This window comes from Chironomus tepperi, unplaced genomic scaffold (assembly GCF_022539635.2).
Source record: "Chironomus tepperi strain 1889 unplaced genomic scaffold, CSIRO-AGI_Ctep_v1 contig_176, whole genome shotgun sequence".
In the NCBI taxonomy this organism is placed as follows: Eukaryota; Metazoa; Arthropoda; class Insecta; order Diptera; family Chironomidae; genus Chironomus; species Chironomus tepperi.
Genome location: NW_027226298.1, coordinates 189863 through 208648, shown reverse-complemented (window position 1 = coordinate 208648; position 18786 = coordinate 189863). Strand labels below are relative to the sequence as shown.

General features: G+C 31.5%; 2 protein-coding genes across 3 annotated transcripts; one reads left to right on the top strand and one right to left on the bottom strand.

Moving 5' to 3' along the window:
* The first annotated feature begins 266 nt into the window (after nt 1-266).
* On the top strand, nt 267-14942 carry Ttd14 (TRPL translocation defect 14). Of its 2 annotated transcripts, XM_070638738.1 has the most exons (11): nt 267-674; nt 1555-1622; nt 1686-1723; nt 1794-1831; nt 5942-6070; nt 9656-9747; nt 9812-9985; nt 10054-10397; nt 10520-10717; nt 10953-11134; nt 12348-14942. In XM_070638738.1, the coding sequence occupies exons 1-11, from the start codon at nt 614-616 to the stop codon at nt 12413-12415; spliced, it is 1392 nt and encodes a 463-aa protein (XP_070494839.1). In that variant the 5' UTR covers nt 267-613; the 3' UTR covers nt 12416-14942. The 2 variants fall into 2 exon arrangements, with proteins under 2 accessions (XP_070494839.1, XP_070494840.1); XM_070638739.1 differs by lacking the exon at nt 5942-6070.
* An 84-nt stretch (nt 14943-15026) lies between these two features.
* LOC139089214 (uncharacterized) lies at nt 15027-17573 on the bottom strand. Its single transcript, XM_070638683.1, has 3 exons — nt 17133-17573; nt 16758-16897; nt 15027-15797 (listed from the first exon to the last, which is right to left on the bottom strand). The coding sequence occupies exons 1-3, from the start codon at nt 17290-17292 to the stop codon at nt 15123-15125; spliced, it is 975 nt and encodes a 324-aa protein (XP_070494784.1). The 5' UTR covers nt 17293-17573; the 3' UTR covers nt 15027-15122.
* Nucleotides 17574-18786: the final 1213 nt, after the last annotated feature.

Sequence of the window (18786 nt, the reverse complement as noted above, 5' to 3'; positions counted from 1 at the left end):
ACCATTTCACCACAATAATGAAAAATTCAAAAAACATCATCACAGTTACCTTTTAAATTCAAAAAATGTCGTTAAAATTTAAAATTTGATCAAAGTAACCACTTTGACTTGTCACGTGAGATAAATTTATAGAAATTAAAGCAAGCATTTAAAAAATAGCAAAATAAATGTAACGACCAGGAATTATTTGAACATTTTGCATCTTTCCATCGGATGTTTGTTTCGCTATAAATGTATGAGAAAAACTTTACAAATTATCATTTCACATTTTTTTCTCAGAGAGTTTGTACATCAATTTTTTTTTTGGGCTCCGTGAATATTTTCAAACCAAAATTAGAAAAAATGAATTTAAAAAAGTTAATTTGATAAATATTTCCCGAAAGTGCCATCGTGCAGATTGTTAACACCATTGGAATCCAGAAATCAATTGTGTAATTTTCAGTTTATTGCCATCGACGAAGCTTTTTGTTTGTTATTAGAAAAAAAAAATTAACAGCGACAAAAAAAATTCTTTGAAAAAAAGTTTGTGAAAAATTTAATTTTCCTGATTCTAAAAGTCAAGTTCTGTTTTTTGTTTATTGTGATTATACCTCAATTTTATTAAATTGTTCAAATGAAACCTACCGATAATTTAATGGATCAACATCGTGTCTACAAACTTGTATTGACCGGAGGTAAGTCATTAAATGATATTTTAAAGAGAATTTTCCCAAAAAAAATGAAAATCACGCGGTTTCTGAGTCATTTTATTTTTAGACATACTCCTTGCTTCTTTATAATGAAATTTCTCTCAATTCTTATTTGACTGTTTTTATTTTTGTGTGACAATGAAAAATTTTTCAATTTGCTCACATCACCCATGTGCTTTCAATTTTTACTTAATATATTGCAATTTATTTTGCTGATGTGTAGCCAGCAAATCGACCTACTATCACATTTATAAAAGTATTAATATTTATTAGATTATACAATATTTTCAATTGATTCGCGTTAAAAAAATGATATTTTTGTTAAGAATATTTAGATAAGAGGCATATCTTGTAAATAAATCAAATAAAGTTTGATATCATTTTTTTTCGACTAAACGCGTAGCTCACCATTCTTATTGCGTCGTAAAAAATTCGTGATAGTGCTTACATAATTTTAAAAGACTTAATTTCAATGTCTCAAAATATTCTCGCATATTAATATATGAAAATAGATGAGTATTCATTCTGTCTTTCTCTGGAAATACCCAGTTTCATGAGTATATTATTATTATTTAATCTACAGACATTGTAGTTACACATGAAAGACACTCATTCGGAAATGAATACACCATCCTTATCTCAGTATAGAGCATTGTTTCTGTTTATTACGCGTAATAAATATTATTGTTTAGGAATCGTCCGTAAATGATGCTCATCAAAAAAATTAGAATTTTCGATTCCAAAATCCTTTCTTTGTTCTGTCACAAAGAAATTATGAATTTGACACACAGTCTCGCACGTATTTCATATGTGAATGACTCAGCACGTAAACATTTATTCTAATTCATTCTTGCTTACTATGTAGGACCTTGTGGTGGTAAAACAACAGGCCAAACCCGTCTATGTACTTTCTTTGAAAATCTCGGATGGAAGGTAATACTTTCAGATAGCATTTCTCAGAAAAAAGCAACTAATTCAAATGTAACCGTCTATTAGGTCTATCGTGTTCCTGAAACAGCGAGCGTTCTTCTAAGGTAAGCAATATTTAAAAAGGGTTAATGCTCTAAACAAGTCTCTAAGTCATATGCTTATTGTTTACAATAGTGGCGGCATCAAGTTCAATGATTTAACTCCAGATGAATGTGAGTATACTTCCATTATTTACACTTAATCACACAGAAATAACGTAATGCTTTTATTATTTATTATTGATTTTTTTTTTCTTCTCATAAAGTACATAATAACAAGTCTTATTTCGAACAAATCAATCATGCTTTCATGTCATTTACTTTTTATATCTCCCAAGATACTATCTTATCCCCATAAAATAATAGTAGCTTTCGTAAAACTAACTAAGAATTTTATATTGGTCATAGAAAGGCTGTCTATCTTTATGACTTTTTGGCGGGAAAATCGACTGTTGTGCATTTAAGTACAGCTATAGGTATCCTTGAATACCCTTGATGTTTACAAAGTTGAAGATGAATTAAGTCACGCTTTGTGCCGGTAAAAGTCAGGGTAGATTAAGCTAGAGTCGATAGACAGTCTAGCTATAGACCATACTTTGAATATCAAAAGTTTCATCATCCGCTCTAAATTCTGAAGGTGAATTTTCTTCTTTTCTTATTTGGGAGAAATTGAGAGAATTGATATACCCGAGTTACACAAATGAAGAAGGCACCGTCACAGAGCTACTAAGGAACCTCTTTTGTTGACACCAAATGGAAGCCGCCTATTTTCGGTAGTCATATAGACGCCAAACGGAGTCGGCTTTGATTTGATATTAATAAAAGAGGTTAAGCAAAGCCTTCTTAATTTATGTCACTCGGGGATATAAATTGAATATCTAAAACTATTAAGATTGTAGCAAGCTATAAAAGAAAGAAATGAAAAGAAAAGAATAAAAAGAGGAACAAACAAACTGCCCACACACTCATTGCAAAAAAAAGCATACGTGATTATTTTACGATCCTCTCTTTTTAAATTTCATTGAAAATCACATGCTTCCGAATGTTACAAAATTCTTCTCACGGTTAAAAATTGAAATTCTTCTCTCTGTTTTTACATTTTGCACACCCACGAATGACGTCTAGTCAGGAATTTATTTAGATAACATCTGTCAAAAAGAGCGTTTTGAATGAAAAATTTTCTAGTCTATTTTTTCAGTTTCTATAGAAAAATTTCAATCAAGTTCATCCTCAATAGACACAACTTATTTATACTTATTTCGCAAAAAATATGAATGAATATAGCGATATGCTTGATACCTTTTTTTTTTGAAATGTTGTGAAATGATCTATATATTTTATATGAGTTTCATCATAGCTTGTGATTTCTATTTTCTAGAGAATATTGAATCACCAAAAAGTCAGTGATCTAAATATGTCATGCAAAGAATCACATCTTTAAGTAATGTTTCATTCACACGGTAGGAATTTGTCAGTGATTCTCGAACTGTTTGTGTCTCATGATTCAGTGAAAATTAAATGAATAAATCTTAGTGTGATTATCTAAGCTTAAGCGACACAAATGAGGAAGAGTTCGGTAAAGAGCTTCTAAGGCTCTGCTAAATCTCTTTTAAACACCAAATGGAAGCTGCTTAAATATGGCGTCCATATGGCTGGTTTAGTGAAGCCTTCTTCATTTGTGTCGCTCGTGAAGGATCATGAGTATATTCACAATATTGAGCATGTTCACTTAAATTGATTGACTATACTTATGAGCCCACTCATTTAGGTGAGTCTGTTAGGGGTCGTATTAACTGTAAGATGCGAAATTGTCCTGACTGAACCTTGACGGTCCCAAATGAACAAAAATACGTTATAAACAGTCAAAGCCAAGTTGATCACTAAATCTTACGGTTTTTTTGTCCACTCGTGGGCTGAATTAGATCCATTTTTACTGCAATAAATACAGTTCGTCGCTTTGCGCTTCTCGAATATTGAGACATTACTCAAACATTATGAAATTTCCCATAGCTCACAGTTTAAGTACCACTGAATATATCGAAATATGATTTTTTGGCATAAATTTTTTTGGGAAATTTGATTTATTGGCGGTGTCTTGTATCACTTAACTACTTAGCTAATCGATATTCATATGAACTAGAAATATTTTTCCTATTAATAATATAAATAAGCTCATATAATTGTAATTGAATATGCATACGAATGGCTTCACAGGCAACAATTCGTGCAGTGTCTAATTCTATGTGAAAAAAAGTTTGCGATATTTTCCTTGGAATAAGCATAAACGCTTCATTGTTCCCAAAATGACCTTAATTTTATCGTCAAGTATTTGAAGTCAATAATCAACAAATTCCTAAGATTAGAAAAAGATTAAGTGACGATATTGACTTGAAAATGAGCAGTTTAGTTGATTAATAAATGTCAGTATTTACAGTACAATAATTGTGTATCCAGTTCCTTTTAAACATCATAATCCGTCCTTAATTTATTGTTACTAACTAATTTATAGTTGAATGTTTTTTTTACAACAGGCAATTACAGGCTGGTTTACGTCCATAAATCATGCAATTTTGTCATTAATAAATTGAAATTAAACTAAGTTGTTTACATCATTTAATTGGATGTATTTACGAACTAATTAAAATGAGAGAAATTGGACTGACTACCATGAGTCAGATGATACACAAAATTGTTGTGCCTTTTTGTGACTGTTTCTTTCTTTAGAATGACTTTTCAACTAACCGGAAAAGTGAATTTTCACAGAGAATTTTAAGGTATAAAGAAGCAGCACTGATTCCGTGCCAAAAAAATAAGTAAATTATCGACAAAATGATTTTAAGCATCTGACTCTATTTGTTCCTTTATAATTACTACCTCTTATTATCTGCAAAAACACAAATCTCTCTCATTTTATTGTTGACATAAATTTAAGTCGTGTCAAATACCCGATAGCAACGTAGGTTGTTGTCTTTATAAGTCGACGATGTGCTCATGTTCTATATGTTCAAATTACTTATAAAACAATTATTGTCGCTCTTCTCAACTAACGAATATGCAAATACACAGAAACAATAGAATTGTTCTTCTTTTACTGTCGCGGAAAATATATATAATACCGGAACGCTTTATGGATATTAAGTCTCATCATTTGTATATATTACACTCCTAAGATAGTAAACACATGCCGAAATACTTTTACGATCATCATTCTCCAGATGATGATCATCTTCTAAATAAACATTCTCAAATTTTGTTGTGATGCTTTTTTTCATGGTCGAGACTTCGTCTGGACCAAATTTCATGACATCCTATTTCATTAGACATAATTGACTGAGGTTAGGAATCAGGTTGATGACTTTGGAGGGTGTCCATTTTGTGTAGTTATGTCTGAGACAAGCTTATGTTTTGGAAGTGAATGTGCTGTAATTAAATTTGATACTTTTGGAATGTTACTGTACTAACTTTGACACTGTGGGGGATTTTTGGGGTCAAACCCTTTGCCAATTGCACCAAGTTTTTCAATTTGCTACAGGTTTTCAAGACAAAAAATCCAATTGACCTTAATTCCTTCAAAAATATGTTCATTTACGTCTCCTTTGGACAACTTAAATGTTCTTTGAATCCAAAACTAGTTAGAAGAGCTCTAAGTCAACTCAAATTTCATATGGAGTCGAGTCAACTTCTTGATACACAATCTGAGTAGAGTCGACATCTCCATACGAAATCTGAGTGAACTTCGAGCTCTGCTAGTTAGGATATGCTTAATATACCTTTGCAAAGTCAAATTTTGAATAGAATCTATCAAAATAGGCACAATCTTTGGCTTGTCTTGTTTGCTGCAGTCCTGACTTTTATCCAAAAGAATGGTCACCCTGTACGTTAGTAACGTGATTCTATTGTAACTGACACTAAACCTCTGTTTGCTTTAAATTTTATTTTCCACTTCTCAATATCCTCCATAATCATTTTGTGGTAACAAAATAAATAGTTATGACTATAAAAGTTCATAAAAGAACTTCATAATAAATTGATGTAGTAAGTTAATTAGTGCATCTCATTATATAATAGATGGATCCTTAAAACAGTGCTTTAGTATCCCTAACTGGCAAAGAGCATGCTTTTAGTGTACAGAAGCGGTCTCTTTGCCTGTTAGGGTATTGACCATAAACAAAAAAGCTTTCATTAGTGCTAATATATAGCAATATAGATCAAAAGAAAATGTATAAAAATCAAACCTTTAAATTTAATTATTTAAATAAGTGATAAAATAAACAAATATTCTAGTCGATCACAATGACAATGAAAAATTAGAAATCACATCCTTCAAAGATGGTGTACCCGTGCACAGTGTTGACTTAAACGCAAAATGTCCTCGTTGCCTTGCTGCCGAAGTCAATAAAAAGCGGCATGATGGTGAGTTTTGTTGTGTTTCTAGTCAAAAAAAAAATAAAGCATTTTTCAGCAATGTTTTAAATGGACGTTCTGACTGTGATTGTGTACACACTGTCAATTAAGAATAAAATAATTAAAATATCAAGGGAAATGCCAAATTTTCCTTTTTCATCAACCCAAAAAAAAATTTTTTTTAATGCTACAAATACATTTTCATGAATGTTCATTATTGTATCTGTGCCTGTTTTATATATACTTTTTTTTTGAGCCATAAACGCTCTAATAATAGTTCTCCACCTCATTAATCTGTCGCATTCCCTCGCATTTAACTTTATATTTTTTTTATGCATCTTTCGAGCTTTTTTAGAATCGAAAATCAGTTCCTGTCTCTGTTTGTCTGTCTGATCCGTGAAAGACTGAAGTATATACGCTTCAGGAAATTGTGATGTCTTATCTTGTTTACACACATGAACTAGTACTAACTAACCATTAAGTATCAAATGCATTACAGAAAATGTATATCAAAGTTTGTTCTTTACATTAGAAATTAACACGTTCCATGGCTGTGTCATTCAATGCCTTCACAAAAAAATCCAGATTTACTTAGATTTGTTCATTGCTAAAATTTGCCAACACCTTTCGACAGTAAAGTCACACAATAAATTTATGAATCGCCACACTTTTGATCAATAAATAGTCATTCAAAACGACGTGAAGGAACCAACGTAAAATCGGGGCTTAAAAATATTTCATATTTTATAGATCATATGAACGTCGTTACACGTCGAATGTGATGACGTTTATGCTTATCACGAGAATTCTTTGACATTTCTCACGCTTCATTGCTACTTTAATACTTTTTGCTGATTAGTAGAATTAGATGACGCAATCGGACGTTTCAGTTGAACCTGATAATTAACTTAAAAGTGCTAAATAATTTCCATTTCTCGGAAGGGGCTGTTCATTTATTGCGTAATGCGGAAAATTGATTTTTTGATGCCAACCCTCCGTCTTTTTAAAGAGCTACGTAATGAATGAACGGCTCCTTCTTGTGATAATTGAACCAAACGTTTGGGGTCCCTTCCTGTGTTTTAGGAAGGCGCGTTGGGCTATACGGCTCCATTTCATTGCCCCACAAAACAGTCAAAATCTCATCCATGCATACAACATTTCGTAAGCATTATAAGCCAAATTTCTCTTCACTTACTGACTGTTGTCTAGACATTCACTTTGGTTAACAATGTAAAAAAGTATTGAATATTTGAATGATATTTAAATTATAAATCAATTTCACTTTAGTTCTCAATTAAATTGATACTTTTTTTTGTTTTGTTGATAAATTATTTCATGAGAATTTGTTCCGCAACTGCCAATTAAGTTTAATTTATGTGATTGGGATGATAATGTCGATGTCCTTCTTTAATTGATGTGTGTAAATACTATAGTGAAGCTATGTAGAGTAGGTTAGGAATAGGAACTAAAAGAAGTGTTCATCACTCAATGAATACCTAAATGTTTACAAAAAGTAGAACTTTCGGTAGAATCGAAGTCATGTCTGCCAAATTATTGATCTCCGACCTAAATACAAGTCTATGTCATTATAGTCACCAAGATACTCGACTTTCTTTTACTACTAGCGCATAATACTGATTTAACCGGTGAATTTTTCATTCATAACTCTTGTCTAGACACTATTCTCTAGTATCCAGATCAGGATTTCTCCATTTATGCTTCACAACACACTAGTGTGTCACCACAACCTTCAAGTGTGTCGCAACAACTTTCACATGTCACGAAACATGTTGCGACACACCAAATTTGCACTATTTATGTGGTTTATTGTTCGCGCGCAAAAATGTTCGACTGACACTATGTACAAATTGTTATGCTTTATTCTACCTATAAGGCTTCATTCCAATATTGTAAAATTCTTTTTACACAAAGCGTTCTTAATTAAAAAGTTTTGTTTATGAAATAATAACAGCACGAGTACAAATTTACGCTGTCACTTGTTTTACGTTTAATTTATAGCTGTGCAACATTGATACAATGATAAATAAACAGCTTGCAAAATTGTATCCAAATTTTTTTATAGATTATTAAATAGCAGAAAAGCGTGCAAATCATCTTGAGCGTGAAATTGCTGAATGTCATGTGAAAAAAAGTTACTAAATCATTTGAAATGACTTGAAAGAAAGCAACAAATACGGTCGATAATTGAAAATCGATAAACTATAATCGACACGTGGACGTAGTAATAATATAAGAAAGTATAAAACAAGTCATTCCAATTTCTTTCATCACATTTTGATATTAAAATAAATCTCAAATCAATACGAAATCAGCAACAAAAAAAAAGTAGAGAAAATCAAGCTATTTTGCCATTAATAGTCAGATAAACAACCTTGGCACTGAATATTTTTATCAACATCCTATCGAGCATGCACTTTTCAATATAAATAAATGGAATGTTATTTTTTAAATTCCTAAGCAAAGGAACAAATAAGGCGATATTGCACAATATATCAATAGACTACTGTCTATAGATAAAAGTGTCAGCATGACTTAAGCCATTTTAATAAGCAAAACCTCATTTCGAATGACAAATTATCTGCTTTTTGAAAGAAATATTTCTAAATGGCTTTTGAGTGCAGATAAAAAATTGTATAGACAAGGGGACGTTCACTTGTTATGGTACGTATAGGAATGAATTGCTAAAGACCCAACCACCATCCCCCCTTTGGTAACAAAGGCTCCATACAGAATTGTAGACCCCATCCCCTTCCCTGGCTACCAAATTGGATTCCCCTCATCCTTTCCCTGGTTAAATAATTGTGGACCTCTCCGAAAATACGAACCTAATTAGTGAACGACCCCTAAAGCAGAAAATCTAAAAATGCAAAAGAGAAATGAAACGATAAAGCGAAATTACACAAGAATGCCTTGAGAGAGAATATCTATCTCTGTATCATTTAAGCTTTGAAAGTTGTTTATCTAACAATTTAATTATATTCATTTGTTTATTTTTTGAGATTTTTTTTGTTCGCTCATTACGTCGAAAGAAATTGGATAAAAAAGATTATTTTTGCGAGTAGTACAAGGGGCACTCAAGTTAAAAATAACATGTAAATTAAGCTATCTTTGATCAAAATTGGAATGAAATAAATCGGAAGCAACTTGTATGATTCAATGTTTACTGAGATCAGAAATTTCACATGAGATAAAGCTAAATGTTCATTAAATCAAATGTTGAACGCCCCTTGACCAAAAAAGTCACATTTTTCACGTCATGTCACAAAAAATCAATTTGTTTCACATCCACAAGCTTCTAATTTAATATTTGAATATTCCTCATTAAAGTTAATTATATATAATTTAATCATAATCACAGCTAATAAAAATTTAGAGAGCATTGATTTGTTTGTGATTGATATTACAACCGCTTGATAACCGACATCAAAGATTCATTCAGTAATAAATGACATATAAGCATTTTCACTACATTTTAAGTCATAAAATTCAATATTTATGTTTGATAATTTCAAACATTATTAATTAATGATTACAGAATAATCAATTTTACATCTGCTCTCTTATCTCATCTAGCTTACAACTTCCAAGTTAACCTGCTAAAAACCATGATTCAGATTGAGAATACTTACTTTGAACTAGCAAAGTCATGCAAAAGAAATTGCTTGGTAAGACATAATTTATTCAAGTTATAAGTCATAAGTAGTCATTATTATCGTACGATTTTTGTAGATTATTTGCGATCGTGGAGTTATGGATGCGTCTGCCTACATTGATACTGATAAGTGGGAGCGTATGAAGAATGCCAACGGTTGGAATGAAATTGAAATGAGAGACAATCGTTATAATCAAATTGTGCATATGGTATCTGCTGCAAACGGAGCTGAAGAATTTTATTCGACAGAAGTATGTTAAGCTTTATATTTTATATCATATTTCAAGCTTATTATAATCATTAAAAATGTTTTATATAGGATCATTCATGTCGTTCGGAAGGCGTCGATTTGGCACGTGAATTGGATTATAAATCAGCAGCTGCATGGATCGGACATCCATATTTTGATGTCATTGATAATTCAACAGATTTTGATGCAAAAGTTAATCGTATGATTGAATGTGTTTGTCAAAAGCTCAGCATCGATACCGGCGATCGTCTGTTGCGTACATCAAGAAAACTCAAATTTTTGGTATCTGGTCCTTTAAGCGACATACAATTTCCATCATTTCAAGATTTCAATGTCGTACATCATTATCTTCAAACGAGCGGACAACGTGTTCAGACACGTTTGAGAAAACGTGGGCAAAATGGTCATTGGAGGTAATGCTTTTATATTCAATTTGTCACAAACATTCCATAAAGTACTCAAAATAATCAATAATTAGCTATAAATTTTAAAAACGCAATTTACTTATCTAACAAAGTTTTATATTTTGTTATAGCTACATTCACACTACACGAAGACCACACGTTCATGGACAGTCAATTGAAGTAAAAACGCAACTTACACAACGTGATTACATTAATATGTTGGCTCAAAAGGACGACGCTCATTTTACCATTTTCAAGAAACGTCGTTGCTTCCTTGTTAACAATCAATACTTTCAATTGGATATCTACCAAGAGCCAAGTCATCCAAGGTTAGACATTGTTTTGTTTAATCAGTTGTTCTGGTGTGCCAATGAACCTCTAAAGTTATTTTGACTGAATTATTCATTTTGTTACATCTAATTTGATTACCACTTCCTCTAAAATTATTACAATGTCAAGGAAGCGACAAAATGTCTATTGGCACATCCTTGACAAAAGTCATTAAATTAATTTGTCATTTTCATGCTCAATTACAATGAATAAATTAAATGAATATCTTTTTAGATGCCGTGGCTTGATGCTGCTTGAAACATATACTTCTCTCGAAGGGGAATATCTCAAGCGAAGCTTACCTAAATTCCTGAACATCGTAAAAGAAGTTACTGGAGAACCCTCTTACTCTATGTATAATCTAAGCTTAAAAGAAGACTGGAATAATACAAAAAAGTTCTGTTATTCACTTCACGGTGAGTTACAAAGAGATCATGATTGTAAAGCCGAACCATCCGATGATGATTAAAGAATTACGACTATATATCGCTAAAATAAATACATATATTTTATGCATCTGAATGTTGTGGCGTTAAAATGTCAAAGCAAAGATAGTTTTTGGACACTACAGACTTAAACGTTTTATTTCATAGTTTTTATTGTATATTAAACGTTAAGGAAGAGTTGAGTAAATTAAATTTATTCCCCCATACTTAATAGATAAATATGAAAATCTTTTTTAATAGTGCTGTAAGAAAAAGAAATCAAATTATAAGAAATATTGTTGTTTATCCACACATACATAGTTTTTATCAGAAAAAAGCCAATCCTTAGACACTTGTGTGCTAGATATAATCAATATTCTGATTTCTTAGTCAATAGATCGCGCATCTCAATACTATTTTAATTTTTATTATTATTTAATTTGCAAACTTATCGAATTTTTGAACTTAGTAGTAGTTTATAGGCTGAATTAATTAGGGTTGTATACGAGGATTGTAATGGGATATCCTAGCTGGGCAAAGAGCGTTCTGTCGAGAGTTTAGTAAGCTGTCACGAGCATGCTCATCTAGTATAATTAGGACGAATCCTAGCAGGCAGTGAGCATATCTTTAAGCTAACTCTTTGCATGTTAGGCTGTTCGATTACTGTTGCAGGCAAAGAGCATGCCTTTATGCCTAAAAGCAGTATCTTTGTCTATTAGGGAACCAAACTCTCGAGAGCATGACTTATTGACTATTAGGGATATGTACTGTAATTATAAGGAACTAGAATAAGAACGAGGTGGGGATGGGGGTATATGGGGGATCTTTTAAAGGCCCGAACCACTAATCTCCCTTAGATCAGTGGTTGGCAACCTGTATGTCGCGGCACACTAGAATTGCCATGTAGTGTGCGATTTTGGTCATGGCTTACCACCAATGTGTGCCGTAGGACAATTAAGGTTGTTTACCACTGACTTAGATGCACCTCTTATAAGTTGTAACTCACGCTTCTTAGTCATCAAATCCATGTATTTTGCCACAATAATCGAATAATAATTTTGGTACACTTTATGTGGAACATCTTTACACGCACGTGAATGTTCTTTTCATCATGAATTGTTTTGTCGTCTATTAATTTTATTCATTTCCTTTATGATTTATTAGTTTTGTCATATGTCATCTAAATTTTTTTCTAATTTTATAGACTTGATAATTGATGATGGTCAAAAACACCCACCAAATATGAAAATGTTGGTAAATGGTAAAGCATAATAATCGAATCTAAAAATACTTAAGATCGTGAAGTAAGGATTAATACAAGAGAGATGAGGAGAATTTAGTTACTATTTTTAAGGAATTTACAATTGTATTCGAAATATTTTTCTAACTTTTTGTTCATTAATTTCATTTTTTCCCGCCCTTTTTTTAACCTTTTTATGATTTTTTTTTTATGTCCTTCCCAAAACTTTAAAGTATTGACCAAAAAAAAAAACTTATAATTTTTGTCTTTATGTTTTATGTGCGATTCAGATTAAGTGATGTTTTATGTTAAAATATATAGGAACGAATCGCATTTTAATTGCTTATAACACGTTATTGATACTTAATTTCCTCGCAATGGAGCTTAATTAACAATTAAAGATTTATATAAATGAATCAAATCAGAAACTTCTTTTTTTTTGTCTTAATTAATTAGTGATATTTCAGTCATCAATCATCTTAGATTATAAATTTATTGATTGCTGATGATGAAAAAAAGTGCAACTTAATTTCACACCTAGCTTGAAAGTTTCAATTTTATTAAATCAATTTGCATTTAAAAATTTTAATTCTTTTTTTAGTTGCTTTAATCCTGTTTATTGCCCTACTTCCTATACTCTAAATAAATATTTTTTAATTATGAAATGAGAAATTGCATTGATTGGTAAAATTGAAAAAAATAAAGAAATGAGTTATAAACTATTTGTCAGTAGAATAAAAATTGACATGCTTTATATTATTAATGTATAGTTTACTAGGAACAGAAAATAAAAAAAAAGATGTTAATAGTTTTTCTTATACATACATTGTAAACATTTCTGGTGAAAACTTATCATTTTATCACAAAGTGTGCAACCTGAGAAGCTTCATGTCCAGCACTCAACATGAGAGTCTCCTACCATCAACAGAAACAAGAAATAAATAAAAATAGTATTGTAATTAATCATTAAGAACAGATTGTAAGGATAATTGTTAAATTTGGTGTTAGATCCTACTCAATAACTACTTATGGTACTAACAATTTCCATACCTATATTGATGTAAAAGATACTTAATATCAAACTAAACCTGATGACAACATATATGCAATATTTTAGGATAGATTGCTGTTTTTAGGATTATGGAAATGCAAAAGTATGCAGAATAACTATTCAGTCACAATTTTTGTGTTGTAACTTTGAAAAAAGCCGTTAAAAATTTGAATTTAGACAATTTAAATTTTGAAAAACCGTTAAAATTTTGAATTTTCTTTTGTTGATCGTAGTTGGTTTCCCCTAAATTTTTAAACTGTTATCACATTTTCCAGACGTTGCACACTTTGTGATTGCTAGATTATAAATTAAATAAACTTACAATCGTTCATATTCATGTTTTAATGAAAAGAAATAAATTAATTTAAAAAAAAACATATTTTCTTACTGAAAATTAAAATCTTTTTTTACCTTTTTGGCTTAAGACAAGCTTTCGAGATTTAAATTGAAAACAAAATTCAATAAGAGATTGTTTACTGTTGACGTTCCTCATTTATGGAGTAGGGTAAGGATTAAGAAAAGTGTGATTATTGTTGAGATTGAGTCTGAAACTTCATTTTTGATGGACGTCATCTGTAAATGACCCCCAATAAATTAATTAAATAAATACATATATCTTGGATGCTACCAAAGCGGGTCGATTTGCTGTTTATTCTTGCTGTTCGTTCTCCGGATGTCTAATTGCTGAAAGAGAATGAACGATGGCAAATTATAAATGAATCATACTTAAAATATACATTTTAAAGAAGTAATGACTTATTGAATGAAATTTGATCAGATCAATATGAATGTAAAAGAATCTTCTTGTTCAAGCATCCCCTAATCCACCTACCTTTATAAAATTTTTAACAAAAAGTTTAAATTGGAATTTGCAAAAATTATGACAAGGAGGGTCATTCACATATGACGATGTACTTTTAAGGCTTTGAGGATCTGGTGATGTTAAGAAATAAAGCTTTATTTTAAATATTTCATGATATAACGGGTGATGGGTCTACAAAACCAATTTTTTGATGGATATGCATTTGTGAATGGCCAGTGTGGGACAGTCTTGGGTATTTCTTGATATGTGTCTTTAGTAAAGAATTGATATAAGTTAGAAAAATGATGAATACTTGAGGATATAAGAGGAATCCCTAACAGACATGGCCATGTGTCGTGTCACACTAGGAAATGTCATTTGCAATGTATCGCGTCACACTAGGAACTGTCATTTGCAATGTGTCGCGCCACACTAGGAAATGTCATTTACCACGTGTCGCGTGACACAAGAAAATGTCATTGGTCATGTGTCGCGTCACTAAAATGTATCATGGCACAAAAGAGGACTATAGAAGCACATATCAAGTCATACCAAAGAATTCTGTCCCACAACCTATTAATAAAAGATTAAACTGCATAAGAAGACATTAATTAAAGTAAAATTTAATAGTTATTTTGTAAAGGATATGGAATAAAAAAGAAATAAAAGAAGGCAATGTTCCAATTTGAATGAGATAAGAAAGGAATCGACTGAGTTTTGTGTTTTTTTTTTCTTTCGTTACTTGATACAAAAATCTAAGCATTTATTTTTTCAGTTCACACAAAAAAAAAAATCTTATTGTACATAATCATCTTCATCTTCATCTTCACAATATATATAGATAATATATTTAATATAGTTAATAATAGTAATATTTATGGTAAAATTATTCGTCAAGTTCATCTTTGTACAGTTCCTTAAAGATCAATTTTTGTATGCGCATACGAATTCGTAATTTCTGAGGTCCGGTAAATTGTGTCAAATACGGCTGCAATGACATCAAAAAGTGATAATCATCGTCATTTGAGGATGTTGGAAAGTTTCCAGATTCACTTGGAAATTCATCATTTGAGCTTGCACCACATCCAGTTGTCGTTACTTCGTCAGTTCTTCGACGTTTTGGATGTTGATGTGCTATCGCTGGATTTGACGATGAGGATGTCTGATTTGATTGTTGATTATGAGCGAGGTTTAATGGAGCTGCTGAGATTGTTGTTTCGCCATTTGTTGAACGTGAGATCAGGTTATGTATATCCATAAGATTTAAATGATGTGGTATGGCACGAAATTTTGGTGGCAATTTCATATTTTGTGACTTTTGATTAGAATGATGTACTGGCGAAGATGAATCCTCATCATGACTCCGATTCATCGCTTCCATGAGTTTCTGACGTGACTTTGGTGATATATCAGGCTTTAGTTCTTTTTGATCGATTTCATCATCGCTTGGAATTTCAATAGCTGGCTCAAATGACTGCAATAATTCGTAACTCGAATCATCCATTTGTGCTGAGTTGTAGGAGTTTCGTGACTTGCCCATGTTATCGGCCAGGAATAAAAGCTAAAATTTAAGGATAATTTGTTATATATCTTGTATTAGATTTCAGAATGACTAGATAGTAATATAGGCATGAGTGAGTAAAAGCATCTTAATGAAATTGATTGCTTTAGTGTGCTGGATAGCCAGGTAAGGATACAATTCAAATATAGAGTGTGAGTTCGACTCTCCTCTAAGATTTAAAATTATCCCGTAATCCTTAATGAAGAATCTAAGAGTCATGAATTAATGCAGAGCAAATGCTACTGTTAAGAGCTTTAATGCTAGACGGAAATTCCAATTGCTCATCCACAGTTTCTAATACACAATAATTTGTAATTTCAAATTTAATGGGAATATGATGAAATTGACATGCTAAATATTAAGCAGTTACATTCGTAATATACTTAGATTTAAGATGATAAAATCGTGGTTTCTAAATGTTTTAGAAACGTCACTCGATTTAAGAGGAGAAATTCATAAATATATTAAGCTATAATATGTAATCATTGAAGCATCCTAAATTTTTGTCTGGAATTTCCCATTATATGTAATTCGAAATTTCCAATCTTAGCAAATCTTGCAAATTACTTGAAAACATTTCATGTCTTCTTGTCTAATTGGTAACTAGACAAATGTACATCTAATAGCTAAAACCGATTGGACAACTGGGTGACTTATCTAGTTCCATAGACGGCTAATAACATCCACACATGTTAACTGTCATTTAATATTCAAATAATATTTGCAACTGCAATTAGTTGATTTGCCCTTTAATTGTTGTTAGTCCCCTTCATAAAAATATTTAGTCTGTTTCTGATCACTGAAGAATAAACATTGTTGTTATTACATGAAATCCGTGGATTATGCATTGTTGATATACACTCTAACTAGTTATCCGCATTAGATGTTTATATTCACAATCAGCAAGCCACTATTATTGCCTATTTGATATCTAAAATAGAAAAAATTTGATCAACATACCGGTCTATAATACTGCCACTTTGTGCCTGTAAAATCCTCGGGTGCAATCATCAATTCATCATTTTCATTTCGTGGAATCATTTTCCATTGTATTCGAAAATTATCTCTTAAGCCTTTCCATTTTGCCTTGATAATTTTTTCTGAAAAGTAACGACCAAAGAAAAAAAACTTTTTTTATTTATTTTGCAAGCAGAACGTAAACAATCATTGAATATAGTCATCGATACAATCATTAAGGCACTCTCTCGCGCTCTCAAAAAAGTCATTTGACTCTCTTAAACCATTATAATGCTCAATGATTGTCGTGAGTCACATTCACAAACAAAAAAAATATAAAGCAGAAAAGGAATTGGAAAAAAAGGTATAAATACGTACTCGGTGCATTATGAATTTGAGCTAATTCATCCCACAACTCCTCCAAATATCCTTTATTTTGTCGTCCATTAAAGTTTTTATCCCATATAGCTGGTCTTGTCGATATATCTTGAATAAGCTTGTCTACATCTAAATTTGCAAACGCTGCGAGAGAGCTCATCACTTATTCTTATTCTTTTTATTCTTCTTAATTCCTTCTTTTTTCAAGAATGCAAAATATATCAAAAAAATAATTTTAAGCGCGAGTTTATTGACTGCTGCTTTCCGTCTTTGTTGTCTTTCAATCACACAACCAACTTAACTTTAATTTACAGAAATTAGTAAGTCTCTTTTTTTTATCAATAGCTTGATACTTTTTTTTTTCTTACTACTACAATAAATTTTGAGTGCGAAATTATTTTTTGCTTCCGACCGAAGATGCGTTTAGCTTGCGACTGAATTTAATGTTCTTAACTCACACACATTCGACGAGCGAACCGTCGATACAGAAAAAAAAAATACGAAAAAAATGGAAGAAGAAGGAAATAAGAAGCCGCAGGCAGGCAGTAAAAGCCGAAAGCTGAAAACATTTTTTTTTCTCTTTTTTTCTCGACGATGCGGTGGATTGAAAAGGAATAAGAAGAAGAATAAAATGAGTATGAAGGGGAATCGCACAAGTAAAGTAGATGCCTATAACAACAACTCTCGACACATTCTGTCGAGTGAATTGAGTGAGGAGTGTGAGTTATGCTGACGATATTTGAGATGTACTGAAAAAAAAAATGAAATAAAAGAAAGGAAAGGAAAGAAAGAAAAAAAAACAGGCACCCTCATCATCTATCGACTGCAAAATGCTTCATGCGATCAATATTTATGATTAAGTAGAAAATTTAAGGAATGAGTGGTGTTCAGCATACACAAAAAAAAAGAATAGAAACTCAAAACCAATACAAATGCATTCGACTGCTGCTTGTAATGCCATATCGCATCAGTTTGACAAGCCTTGAACGAACATCTGTTCCTATAAACTTGTTAAGAAGAACAAAATAAGAAATAATAATATAACTTCTCGTTCATCCGGAGCAGCAACGATTGTTGTATGAATGTTCGTATGTATATATCACATTTGAAAAAAAAAAAAAAAGATTTTTCCATTCCTTTTCGGCTATACATGAATGAACGAGAAAACGAGAATCCTCCATCATATATACACATTTCATTCTTTACATGCAGAATAGCAACAAAAGTTCTTTTTTTTTCAAGACTGAAGAAAAAAAATCTATAAGATATGTCTTAAAACGTAGAAAAAGAGAGATGCCAGGTCCTTGTGAGGGATGAATGCTTGTGAATATAATCTCCGTACGGCATATGGCTTGAGCGCAATTTTATCGGAATGGATATGTCCTGCGTAAATTTTTGATTTATTTTAGGTGGACTGAATTATTGAACTGGGATGTGATTTTGGATCTGAAGGACTTGAGACAGGATACATCTTTTTTTAACATTGACGGGGTTAAACCAAGATTTAATTTTAATCGGGATTAGCTTAAGCTGAAATTTATTTTAATCCTGACAAGTTTAAGTCCTGAAGAATTTAATTATAATGCATTAATATGTAGCTACGCTTAGGCTGAGATTTAGTTTGGGTGTTGGAGGAAGGATGCAAGTCTAGATT